The sequence below is a fragment of the Mytilus galloprovincialis genome, chromosome 12 (assembly GCF_965363235.1).
Source record: "Mytilus galloprovincialis chromosome 12, xbMytGall1.hap1.1, whole genome shotgun sequence".
In the NCBI taxonomy this organism is placed as follows: Eukaryota; Metazoa; Mollusca; class Bivalvia; order Mytilida; family Mytilidae; genus Mytilus; species Mytilus galloprovincialis.
The window spans coordinates 57,738,450-57,752,157 of NC_134849.1; the positions used below are offsets into that span (position 1 = coordinate 57,738,450).

At 30.3% G+C, this 13,708-nt stretch overlaps 1 protein-coding gene across 6 annotated transcripts in view; it reads right to left on the bottom strand.

The window, feature by feature from the left end:
- Positions 1 to 13,708, bottom strand: part of LOC143054359 (uncharacterized) — a 42,048-nt gene that overhangs the window by 23,130 nt on the left and 5,210 nt on the right. For 5 of the 6 annotated variants that reach the window (XM_076227359.1, XM_076227356.1, XM_076227358.1 and 2 more), the window contains exons 3-7: positions 7,711 to 7,797; positions 4,029 to 4,105; positions 2,211 to 2,280; positions 1,357 to 1,487; positions 316 to 345 (exon numbers count right to left, since the gene is read on the bottom strand). In XM_076227359.1, coding sequence (XP_076083474.1) covers positions 316 to 345; positions 1,357 to 1,487; positions 2,211 to 2,280; positions 4,029 to 4,105; positions 7,711 to 7,797 — 395 coding nt within the window. The remainder of the gene's footprint in view (positions 1 to 315; positions 346 to 1,356; positions 1,488 to 2,210; positions 2,281 to 4,028; positions 4,106 to 7,710; positions 7,798 to 13,708) is intronic. The other variant, XM_076227357.1, reaches the window with a different exon arrangement.

The window sequence follows — 13,708 nt, forward strand, 5'->3', positions numbered from 1 at the left end:
TTTCCATGGCTGGATTATCTCCCTTAGCTCCTGAATATTTCTTATGTTATTCATTTGTGTCACATTCTTTTCATGATTTTAAGTCATCCTGGATTTGTTTAAAAAACAAAACCTATATTCACAGGCCAAATTTAAAGTTCACAAAACACCCCTTTCTCATAAGTTTAGCAACAACAAAAAATTGACATTTTACTAATTTTTTTTCTTTCATTTTTCGTTATTTAATTTCAAATTGTATAGAATAAAAATGGAAAATATTTTTTTTGTGAACTTTAAATTGGCTCATATTTGCTCACACTAGCTGGTGACTTTTACCTTAAACTTATAGTTGGTACATCAGCATCACTGTCATGGAAATGTTAATTCACATATATTCATAAATGATGTGTATTGAATTGAATGCTCTAACTCATTATAAACATGCATGACTGTTTGTATTTCAAATTTATGTTATTCATTATAACTGATTAATGATTATTACATATAAAATATATAAAATACCGGTAGTTCATGCTTTCATTTCATAACCTTTCATGCACACCTTTCATTAAGTGTAGTAAAATGCATAACCTTTAATGTACATTTTTCTATTATGTGTACCTATAGCTAGTAACATGCATTAAAAAAATTTAAAATAATGAAATTACAAATAAATTATACCAGTGTGTCCTTAATGAAGGAAATTTAAGCTTGGTTGCTGATCAGGTGCACCATAAATTCTTCATTTGCTAAATATAGAATTAACCCAACAGATCAGATTGTTTAAGCATTTTTTCGGTAACTGTTCAAGAACTTTATCAGTAAATATTTTAAATAACAGTTGTTTTCTTTCAATAGGTAGTAAACAAAAAGAAATTATGATTTCATGGTCTATTTAGCAAGCAAGGAAACTTAATTCAAAATGAAATAGCTGTAAGCATGGTAAGGCCATCCTTATCAAATTCCTTGTTTTTCTGTTGCCTACCTATACCTTGTAGAGTTTGATTGGTAGGTAGGACATTTTATTTTGGAAAACAAAATATCAGGTTACATGTTTTAAACAGGAAACTGATGTTAGAGCACTAAAATTTGTTGACTTGTTTAAAATTTGTTTATTTGTTTAAAAATTAAAATGATTAATTTCATAATTTTTTTCAAGTAAAATTCTTTTTTGGCTAAACTTAGAGGGGTACAAGACAAAAAGTTGTATTGCATTTTGTATACATGTCTCAAATGCAAGATTAACATTTAAAAAAGTATTAATTTAAATAAGATTATCTTCCTTGATTAAACAATGAGAGAAATGGATGCAAAGTTGTCGTTTTGATTTTGTAGGGTTGTGTTATGCGTTTTTTCTCAATTTAACATTTTACATACTTTGATAGTTCAACCTCGTCTATTAATTCATCATCTGTTTCTTCATCACTGGAACTCTCCTGTTTTGGAGGTTGCCACTCGGTTTTCCGTCTTTCTAATTTTAGACGTTCAGCTTCTTCAATGGCTGCTTCCTAAAACAGAATAAAAACAGCAATGTTACAGTAAAAATGAGATATACATGTATGACTAAAACAAATTCGACTTTCCTAAAATTGTTTTGAAAGAAAGAAAAACAAAATCTCCGTATTAAAATCCATCTTTAATACGATAAATTATTAGAAGTCAATCTTTTGACGAACAGTGCCTGTAGCCTGTAATTCAGTGGTTGTCACTGATTGCTGTGTAACATATCTGTTTTTTGTTCATTATTTCGAGGATAAATTTGGCAGTTAGTTTTCTAATTTAAATTGTTTTACACTTGTCATTTTGGGGCCTTTAATTTCATAGCTGACATCTTTAAATGCCTGTATTGAAGACCTAAAGTTGTTAATTTATGTGTCACTTAATTGGTCTCTTGTTGAGAGTTGTCTCATTGGCAATTATACCACATATTCTTATTTTTATCCAAAAAAAAAGTATTTAATGAACAACATTTTTTAAAACTTTTACTTATTTTGCTGTCATTCAATGACTTAAAATCAAATAATAAAAAAATCAGTGTGGATTACAAAAAGATGTCCTTTTAACAAGATAAAACACTCATGAATTGAAATCAATTAACCGGTTTTACACTGAAAGGGAAGAATCTGAATATCAATAAGGAAACAAAAACCTCTTGATACATTCAGACAACAAATTGGAAAGTCCAAAAATCCAGAATATTATGTCTGACAAAAAAATAAATGTCCACCAACCTTAGAAGTTTGTTCTTGTTTAATAATATCAAATAATCCATGACCAAGTCTGACATTCCTGATTACATGCCTGAAAAAAAAGGTATAAATTAACTTGTTTTAGATTATACATTGAAAAAAAAAACCTTTGGAAAACAGTTGTCATAAATTCTACTACTTGGTATTTTTTCAACAACTCAAATCAAATATTTTTCTTTATTGCCCTTAAACAGTAATTTGTTTACACTGTGTTTAATGCTTCTTTATACCAACTTGGCAATATCGAGGCTGTCATTTTTTATTTGTGGAGGAAGCCAGAGTACACATTAAACTACTGTTGGAAAACTAGTTAATAATAACAATAATGGTAGTTCTATTCATTTCAAGTGATTAATACTTTTTCAGCATAACTAGGTATACTGAGAAAATCTTAAAACATGATTTTCTTCATTCCTGTAGTATATACAAGAGTGCACACACTGAAATGTCTCGCCTTCTTTACTAATCATTGATATTATGTTGATAGTCCCAAGTATAAAGCTTTATTACAACTGTCACATAAACGTTACATTAACCAAGATAACTAAACAAAGACCAATGAACCATGAAAATGAGGTCAAGGTTAGATGAACCATGCCAGGCTGACATGTACAGCTAACAATGCTTCTATAAAACAAATATAGTTGACCTAATACTTATAGTTTAAGAAAAATAGACCAAAACACAAAAACTTAACACTGAGCAATGAACCGTGAAAATGAGGTCACAGTCAAATAAAACCTGCGCGACTAATATATAAATCATAAAATATTACCATACACTAAATATAGTTGACCTATGGCATATACAATGGTATAGTATCAGATAAAAAGACCAAAACTGAAAAACTTAACTTTGACCACTGAACCATGAAATGAGGTCAAGGTCAGATGACATCTGTCCGCTAGACATGTTCACCTTACAATCATTCCATACAACAAATAATAGTAGACCTATTGCATAAAGTATGAGAAAAACAAACCAAAACACAAAAACTTAACTATAACCACTGAACCATGAAAATGAGGTCAAGGTCAGATGACACCTGCCAGTTGGACATGTACACCTTACAGTCCTTCCATACACTGAATATACAAGCCCTATTGCTTGTAGTATCTGAGATATGGATTTGACCACCAAAACTTAACCTTGTTCACTGAGCCATGAAATGAGGTCGAGGTCAAGTGAAAACTGTCTGACGGGCATGAGAACCTTGTAAGGTACGCACATACCAAATATAGTTATCCTATTACTTATAATAAGAGAGAATTCAACATTACAAAAAATCTGAACTTTGTTTTCAAGTGGTCACTGAACCATGCAAATGAGGTCAAGGACATTGGACATGTGACTGAAGGAAACTTCGTAACATGAGGCATCTATATACAAAGTATGAAGCATCCAGGTCTTCCACCTTCTAAAATATAAAGCTTTTAAGAAGTGAGCTAACACCGTCGCCACCGCCGCCGGATCACTATCCCTATGTCGAGCTTTCTGCAACAAAAGTTGCAGGCTTGACAATATGGATTTGAAATTTATTCATATTAATTTTTCGTGCATAAATGACAGTGCATCATAAGCCTCGAAAGGCTGGTTGGTATAAATATACATGTTACTTGACTTCTTATGTTTAAAATTGTAATATGTTGTATTTCATGTATATGTACCAAGTTATGTACTTTAAAATAAAAATATCTATCTATCTATCTATCTATACATACATATTCTCCAAGACAATACCATATCATAAAATAATTACTCTCAAAGGGAAATAACTCTTTAACTGAATCTTAATTATACCTATTATGATTGACTTCTTTGTGAATTGTGTGTAAATCTTTTCTTGTTCTTTTTAATCTGAACTGCTGTGTGGATGACTGAAATAAAAAGTTTCATAATAAACAAAATATCTTAATATTGTAAAACAGAAATTATTGCGATGTTTTTATTATTGCAAAAAAATGCTATGGGGTTATAATCACAATAATTTAAACTCGCATTTTGAAAATTTTTAAAAGAATTAAACAGGATTAAAAATTAAAATCGCAATAATAAATGCATGTAATAGTTTCTGAATTTACAGTTTAATAACTCATATGTATACTTAACTATTTGTTAACATTTTACAGGAAGTTTGTTTTCCCCCAAGATGGATACCTAAAGTATAAAATCTTAGGTGACTCCTGATTAGATGATACAGGGTTGGAATTATTTTAAACTTCAATCAAAGACAATAATGTTTAAAAATCCCATAAATCGAAAATGTCTTCAATGTATTTACGAAGAATCCATTATAAATTAAATGTAAATTTTAGACTTTTTAACAAAACTGCTAACTATTTTTAGGAGTTAGTTTATTCTTCAAGAAATAAAATAAATACTAAAATTTCCTAACTATGTTCCATAATTACAATCAAATTTAACCTTTATACAAAATTAACGCAAAATATTTTTTTATAGTTTTCCTCTATTTGTGGATTGGGGACTCATGGTTATCTACACTGCATCTTCTTTTTACCCAAACTGAACAGTGATATTCTTGGCTTTTTTCAAAACTACCTTTACCCCTTTTTTATTGGGAAAATATGCATCATTTTCATCAAATTGGGATATTTAAAATTAAACCATGAATTTGACTGAAACTTCAATATACAACCCATTTTCAAACCCTGCTTTAAAATAAGACCCCATTTTGTCAGTGATGATACATCAATAGACCCTCAAATGTGCACATATAGTCATTTTAGGCAAGAAAATTGTTTAAATTAGTGTTTTTCAGTTTGTATTCATGCACAATTACTACTGAGGCTCAGCCCTGTTTGGGAAAAAAGTTGTCTTTTTGGGAATAATTTTAAGCCATTTTTTTTTCCAATTGGAATTCTTCTCCAGGGAAAAAAAAGCCTTTATTCTCCACTAATTAATTAAGGCAAACAATATAACTGCTGAAGGAACAGTAAAATGTGATCTTCATACCCAATTACATTTTACAAACTTTGCTCCACATTGACCATTCAATTTAAAATTAGACATGTGCTTTATTGGTAATAATATCTGCATCTGTTTTTTGAAACTTTTTATTTCATATCGAGTATTCAATTCACGTAAATATTTCATATGTAATCTGACTAGCCAGTCTCTATGACAGAATTGTATCGTTGATCCTTTTGTCAGAAAAAAACAATATATATAAAGATTCTCAATTGTCTAAAGTCTGGCAAGCAGCCAAATGAGAGTCAAAGTCAATTATTCTGAAATAATTGATTGCATCCGATTGTTCCAAGAAGTATAAACCGATTCTTTATTATTTTATGAGTTTTAACAATTCAGAAATTATCAACGCTGATTTCTATGAAGTGGAAATGGACACCAAAATATAATGATTTTCCAATCAATTTTTCATCCTGTACTGTACGAAAAAATTTTATTTGAAAAGTTATTGAATTATAATTTAATTTTGGATGTAACACGTTTTCTGATTGGCTGACGTTATTTTGTTATGAGCCCATAGACATAATTTAGTCATGTGACCGTGACGTCATCAACGTTTTTTCAAGGTTTTCTGCAGTTTAAAATGGAATTTAGAATTAAATTATAAGAAATGACTGTAATATTTTTTCTGTCTATTCGAATTAACATAAAAAATGTGGTGCACACTGTTAAATAACCCGCTACGCGCGTTATTCAGTGTGCACCAAATTTTTTATGTTATTTCTTCATAGACAGAAAAAATATTACAGTCATTCCTTAAATACATTATGAAATCAAGGACGGTCAGGACTGAAAAATATATACCCAGAATGATCGGGAAAAAACTCATGTATAAAAAAAATGAAAATATTAAAAATGTAACTACTCAGAGGCAGATTTAGAGAGGACTCAGGGGGCTGCAACATTTTGTATTGATATTTGTATCCAGTAAAGAGATTACTTATTATTTTTATTATGCAATCCAAATGAACAACACTTCTAAAATGTGTCAATACTGAGCATTAATTGTCTCCCTACTTTAAACTGTTATTTTTTTTTTTATATAAAATCCACAACCTTAACTTGAGTTAGTGTAAGAAAGTTTGAGGACAAAAATCCTTTAAACCTGGAACAACAAATCCTGAAATCCTTAAAACTGAAAGATTTAAAAAGATTTTATAAAAAAAATCTGAAAAACTATAAATACAGATTACAGTCAAACCTTCTTAAGAGACCACCTGTGTTAAGCAAAAACCTGTGTTACAGTACTATTAATTAACAAGAGTGCACACACTGAAATGTCTCGCCTTCTTTACTAATCATTGATATTATGTTGATACTCCTAAATATAAAGCTTTATTATGACTGTCACATAAACTTAACATGAATCATGAAAATGAGGTCAAGGTCAGTTGAACCATATGCCAGGCAGACATGTACAGCTAACAATGCTTCCATACAACAAACATGACAAATATAGTTGAGCCTATTGCTTATAGTTTAAGAAAATAGACCAAAACACAAAAACTTAACACTGAGCAATGAACCGTGAAAACCAGGTCAAGGTCAAATAAAACCTGTGCGACTGACATATAGATCATAAAATATTTCCATACACCAAATATAGTTGACCTATGACATATAGTATTAGATAAAAAGACCAAAAAATGAAAAACTTAACTTTGACCACTGAACCATGAAAATGAGGTCAAGGTCAGATGACATCTGTCCGCTAGACATGTTCACCTTACAATCATTCCAAACAACAAATATAGTAAGCCTATTGCATAAAGTATGAGAAAATCAGACCAAAACACAAAAACTTTACTATAACCACTGAACCATGAAAATGAGGTCAAGGTCAGATGACACCTACCAGTTGGACATGTACACCTTACAGTCCTTCCATACACCGAATATACTAGACCTATTGCTTATAGTATCTGAGATATGGACTTGACCACCAAAACTTAACCTTGTTCACTGATCCATGAAATGAGGTCGAGGTTAAGTGAAAACTGTCCGACGGGCATGAGGACCTTGCAAGGTACGCACATATGAAATATAGTTATCCTATTACTTACTGTAAGAGAGAATTTAACATTACAAAAAATCTGAACTTTTTTTTCAAGTGGTCACTGAACCATGAAAATGAGGTCAAGGACAATGGACATTTGACTGACGGAAACTTCGTAACATGAGGCATCTATATACAAAATATGAAGCATCCAGGTCTTCCACCTTCTAAAATATATAGCTTTTAAGAAGTGAGCTAACACCGCCGCCGCCGCCGCCGCCGTAGCCGCCGCCGCCGGATCACTATCCCTATGTCGAGCTTTCTGCAACAAAAGTTGCAGGCTCGACAAAAACCCTCTGTAGTGTTTTCCCCCTAGATTGAACCTGTATTTAAAGACCACCTGTCTTAAGAGACCACTTTTTGCTCTCCCTTAGGTGGTCTCTTAAAACAGGTTTCACTGTACTTAAGACCAGAAACAATAGACAATAAAATACTTACACTAGAACCTATGGGTTCCTTTAATTTACTGCTAATTTTTATATCATCTTCATCTGAACTTGAGCTTTTGACCTTCTCTTCTTCTTTCTGTCAATTAAAACACAAATTAATTAATCCAGAAGTTTACTGTGCAAAGTTTTGAAGGTTTCTCCCCCTCCCCTTTTCAACTTCATTATCCATCATAAATCCATCCTTTAACCAAAACTGTTGCCTTATATATACAGTTAAACATAATTATATGTAATGACCCCTATATTGTTGTATTGTGGGGTAAAAATGCAGAAATTCCGTGGTTGTCAAAATAGTTTTGCATTTATTGTTTTGTCATAAATTTAAGGCAGCCATTTTTTATTTTAATTGTTTCACATTTGTAAAATATGTTGGATACTTTTATAGCCAACTTAAACATGACTAATGCATGTAATGTATGGTTGTTGCTCATTGTAATGGAAGGCTATACAGCTTAACCTTTAGTTGCTTGATGGAAAGTTCTCTCATTGGCAATCATACCAAATCTCATTTTATACAGAAAACATAATACCCCAATTGTCGAAGGGCACAAATTGGCATATGACAAGTTTCACCACATCCTTTTATCATTATCCAACAGATATTTGATGTTTAAGTTTAGTAATCTGTTAATAACTTTGCTAAAATATAATATCTATCATTGTTGATAAAAGAACTGTAACATTTCTACAAAGAATTTCCATAAACTGCAACAATAATGGGATAAAAAGACCTACATAGAAATTTAAATTAAGACTATTCAAATTACTAGAAAATTTTCTTTACACATATAAATCCTGCATCAATATTATTTTGATATTTTCAGTTTAAATGTTTTTCACGGATAATTTAATTAAAAATTTCCATTGCCTATACAGTTATTGGTCACCATATTAAATCCAAGGAGTTAAATCAATATGGACTTTATTTAGTAGAAAGAATTTTCTTAATACTTATGACTTTAAGAGTATGAAAAGATATTACTATCAACTGACAGATCTAGATGAATCTCAAATTATGACTAAAAGAAGGGGGAGGGTAAAAACTGAAGCTGAGCAAACAAACAACACAATGAATACATGAGCAGTGAAATAAACAACTAACAGGCTATTATTTAAACTTGGAATTATTATCAATTATGGAATTTTCATAATTTCTTGTGCTTGAAATTTCTAATAAATTCCATGTTTATTCTGTACTTCAATGGTCTGTGCTGCGCACAACACTTTCTTTTACAAAGAAGATAGTACATTTTCAATAGAATGTACTGTGCCGCGCACAACACTATCTATACAAAATACATTATATGGCAGTGTTTTGAACCACTCAAGACATTATAATTCCAAATAAACATGGAATTTGTTAAAAATTTCCAGCATAGAAAATTTAGCAAATTCCATAATTAAAAATAATTCCAAGTTTAAATAATAGCCTGTTAACTACTATTTAGAGAATATCATATTGTACATGTACTGATGTTTAAATTTTTAGCCATAGATGGGTGTGTCTAGAAGTGGGATGGGGTGGGGGGTAATCTTTTCTATATAATCCCCCCCCCCCCCAACTTGTTTTGTTTTGTTTGCCCAATTTTACCTATTTTACAATGTACATGATGTAATAGAGCTTAATATACATGTTATACATGTTATATGGATGGTTTCTATACTAAACAAAGGTTAAAAGTTTATATATACAATTTTGTACAGGTCACGCTGACAAGGTCTTGAATAATGGATTAAAAACTATACAAGTAGCCATTTAACAAATAATATTTATTCACACTATAATGGGTCATAGAACTAATCGTCTAACCATGTATACAGATTAATTTAATCTTTTATAATCTTGTATCCTATGTCAAGAGTTATCTGCACCTGGAATCTGATCTTATAATAATGGGGAATAATATTTTATTGTTTTAAATTGCCACTACTTACTGAACAGTATTGGTAATGTCTCTGAATGAACCTAACATTGTCAACAGATTCATGATAAAATAGTTTGTAAAAACAAATGCGTAATTATATTTTACGCATTCCAATTATGAATCAAGGTTTACATGTACCGAATTTATATGGATATACATGTACATGTACATGTATTTACATAAACAAATTGGTATTCTACTACTTCAAAATCGTTGATTTATGTTGTCATTTGAATCTTCTGTTGTTTTATGGCTATTAACATAAAATCCTAAATCAAGCCAAGTATTTGTTAAAGCTATAGCATTTTTTAAAGTTTATTTCTGGCTTGTTGTTTTTTTTCAAATTGCCAGACCCAGTTTCACATTGTATGGCAAAAAAACAAAAACAACTGCCTTCAGAAATTATAATTAGTTTGACTATAACTTTTGGATTTTTTTATTGTGGTCCAATGAATTCCTCTCTCTTATGCATGTAATACCTGTCATGCCTGTAAATTCATCTTATTTTTTTGTATAATCACTGATAATAAAATTCTTATTCTTTCGAATGCAAATTTTCATTAAAGTAGAATTTCCAAACAAAAAACAGGAAAAACACTATATTGTATGAGAGAGAAAACAGTTTCTCTAATTCTTCATCAATTTATCCCTTTCTGCACCCATTGTATAAAAAAAATTTAATCAACGTGTGGTTCGTTTGATCTCAGTACTTCATTGGTTAAAATCTGATTATGACGTCAAATTTTCTTGCTTTCCCTAAAGGATTTTAAATTTTATCTGATGCAAAAAACCTCAAAAACCAAGTTTTCAAGGACTATATGTATACAAAAGTACAATGTCAAATGAAGAAACTTATAAATGACCTTCACATTTAATTTGCTGTTTTGCATGAAATCTCAACAGCTTTCAAATGTTCACTAATGATCAAAGTTTTGCCAAGAAAGCTTTTATAAATTTGGCAATGACCAAATATATGCCAATGTAAAGTAAAATCTTTCACTTATTCCTGACAAAATACAAACACAGACAGTCAGATACTAATGTGTTAACGTCAAACTACGTCCATGTGGTATGAAATAAATTTAAATTCTTATGTTTACTAGTTTATCTAATAATGTTATCTTATTTCTGTATAGTTTATAAGTACTATGAAAGTTAAAAGACTTATCTAAGAACTGTCAAATTTATTGTTTGATATTGAAAATATTTGTCAAATGAAATAGGAGATTTGTCACTTTCAAAAGTACATATTTCATGACTGTTTGTTTACATGCTGAAAAATGTAAACATTGCAAGAAAATAAATCTTTTTTATTTATTAGTTCGATACTTTAAAGCATCACTTCTGTGTAGATAACAAATGAATTAGAAAAGATAATAAAACTTAAATAAAATGGTAATGCATTTTTTTCTTCAATTTAATTAACTATAAACTCAAACATTGAACTTACAATATTAAAAAACAATTGTCTTACATGTCCTGCAATTAATATCCACTTCAACTCAAAAATTTAGTCCTGATACTTCAAATTTGATTTTGCTTAATTATTAATTCAGATGATGTGAATTCTAATTAACTTTGTGCTATTTAGATAGTCTTCTCTTCTATAGATTTTGAAGAATTCTCCTTTTACATTGTTTGAAGACTATTTAAGAACAACACACTTTATAATCTATAGATAGAAAATTAATAACAAAACTAAGAACTAGTGACAATAATTTAAATATAGAAAAAGGAAGACATTCTAATATTTCTAGAGAGCACAGTGGCAGATCCAGAAATTTTCATAAGTGGAGGCCCACTGACTGCCTAAGAGGGGCCCGCTCCAGTCACGCTTCAGTGATTCCCTATATAAGCAACCAAAATTTTTCCCAAAAGGGGGGACCCCCTAAATCCGCCTCTGGAGCAGATATTATGCCTTAGTTAAATGTTACATATAAGAAGATATATGTAAGGCTGTAGGACATATATTATACATGTATGTAAGACATTTTTTTTAATCTTGTAAATTTAATTTACTGTAAACAAGGATTTGTGTGTAGTTTAATTTTTAATAATTTGCATGATTTGTCAGATAGGTATTTTCTACATTTTAAAGTTCACTGTAAATTAAAAACAGACCATTCAGTACATTTGTCTCGACATGCACTTATATAATATACATTGTATCAATTTGGCACAAAACTTTTCATGATCAAAAGTTTCCATTAATCTTCACATAAATTAGTCGAAGTCAGGTAGAGTTCTAAAATTTTCCTTATAATGGCAATTGATCAACAGTTGAAATTAGATTAATAAAACTGATTAGTTGACATTTGATTATCGGCATATTTAAATATTTCAGACCAACAAGGGTATAACCTTGCAGATTCGTTAAATGATTAAAATCAAGATTTGGAACCAAAACACCTTTTTAAACAAATTTAAGTCTTTAACATTCTCATGATTCTGTAAACATCAAAACAGAATTAAACTAAAATTATATAATATAACTTCAATTAATGAGATTTGTGTAGACTGCAAACTTGCAATATTAATGTATTTAAGTAAGTGCAGAACCTTTAAATGAAAGAAAATAAGTTTAACCCTTGGTAAAAATAGAAATTTGTATATATGATTTAGAATTTTAGTGCACTAAAATGAAATTAGACATACATTTTGAAGCAATGGTCTTTTTTTTTTTAGCAAAAGGTTAATTAAATTTAACTAATACACATGATACAGGAATCATCAAAAAAATCAATTGAAAGATTGATAGTGCTACAGTCATGACAGTAAAAGTAATTTCCAGGCCAATGTATTATGTCCAGCATTAACATAGGCTGGTTACATCTTCTGACATCAGACTCGGACTTCTCTTGAACTGAATTTTAATGTGCGTATTGTTATGCGTTTATACTTTTCTACATTGGCTAGAGGTATAGGGGGAGGGTTGAGATCTCACAAACATGTTTAACCCCGCCACATTTTTGCGCCTGTCCCTAGTCAGGAGCCTCTGGACTTTGTTAAGTCTTGTATTATTTTAATTTTAGTTTCTTGTGTACAATTTGGAAATTAGTATGGCGTTCATTATCACTGAACTAGTATATATTTGTTTAGGGGCCAGTTGAAGGACGCCTCCGGGTGCGGGAATTTCTCGCTACATTGAAGACCTGTTGGTGACCTTCTGTTGTTTTTTTTTTTCTATGGTTGGGTTGTTGTCTCTTTGGCACATTCCCCATTTCCATTCTCAATTTTATGAGTGCATTTAGCTGATTTCAAAATTAATTTACATTACTCTGTTCACATTAGTATGAGATGTCTTATAGTTCTGATTTTGTTCCTAAATAACTAATGGATTGAGACTGATTACACATATGACATGTAAAGGATCATCTACATGTACAATGATTTTACATTTAAGCTTTTACAATCATCTTAAATTTGATTCTAAAATTATATCATAAGTAAGTTGATTTATTTCGACTTGTCATGATTGTGTACATGATGAAATATCTTAATAAAATTTTGGCAATTGGATTTTATTTTCATTGACTTTAGCATGTTCAGAGCATTAATTGATGAATTGATTGAAAATTCTGACCATGCTGACAGACAAACCAAACATTTTTTCTATATATACATGATATACATGTATTTTGTCTGGTGAACAAGATTTCTCTAGATTTTCTGCTGATAAAAATTTTGCCTTTTAAAAGTTGATAAATCAAATAAAATAATTATGTCTTCTGTTACCCTGTTGAACTTTTATAACATGTCAAAGTGAATTTTCTAAACCTCTGTAACTGTGGATTCTATTTCTTTTCATCTTTTCAGAGAAGACCTAGTGAGGGCTTCCAAAACGGTCATATATTCCGGTCATTTGTATAATGTCCGGTAAAAGTCGGCTGAGCAAAGCATGAAACGGTCATTTACTTTTTAGTTTTCAAGGCTTTCAGGTCATTTTTACATAATTCACGATCTTTTTGGCCCAACCTTTTGCCTTTAACATCAACACATTTCCGGTCATAAATGTGACATGATGATTAATTACTATCAAAACACCTAGGTACTTTTAGTGTA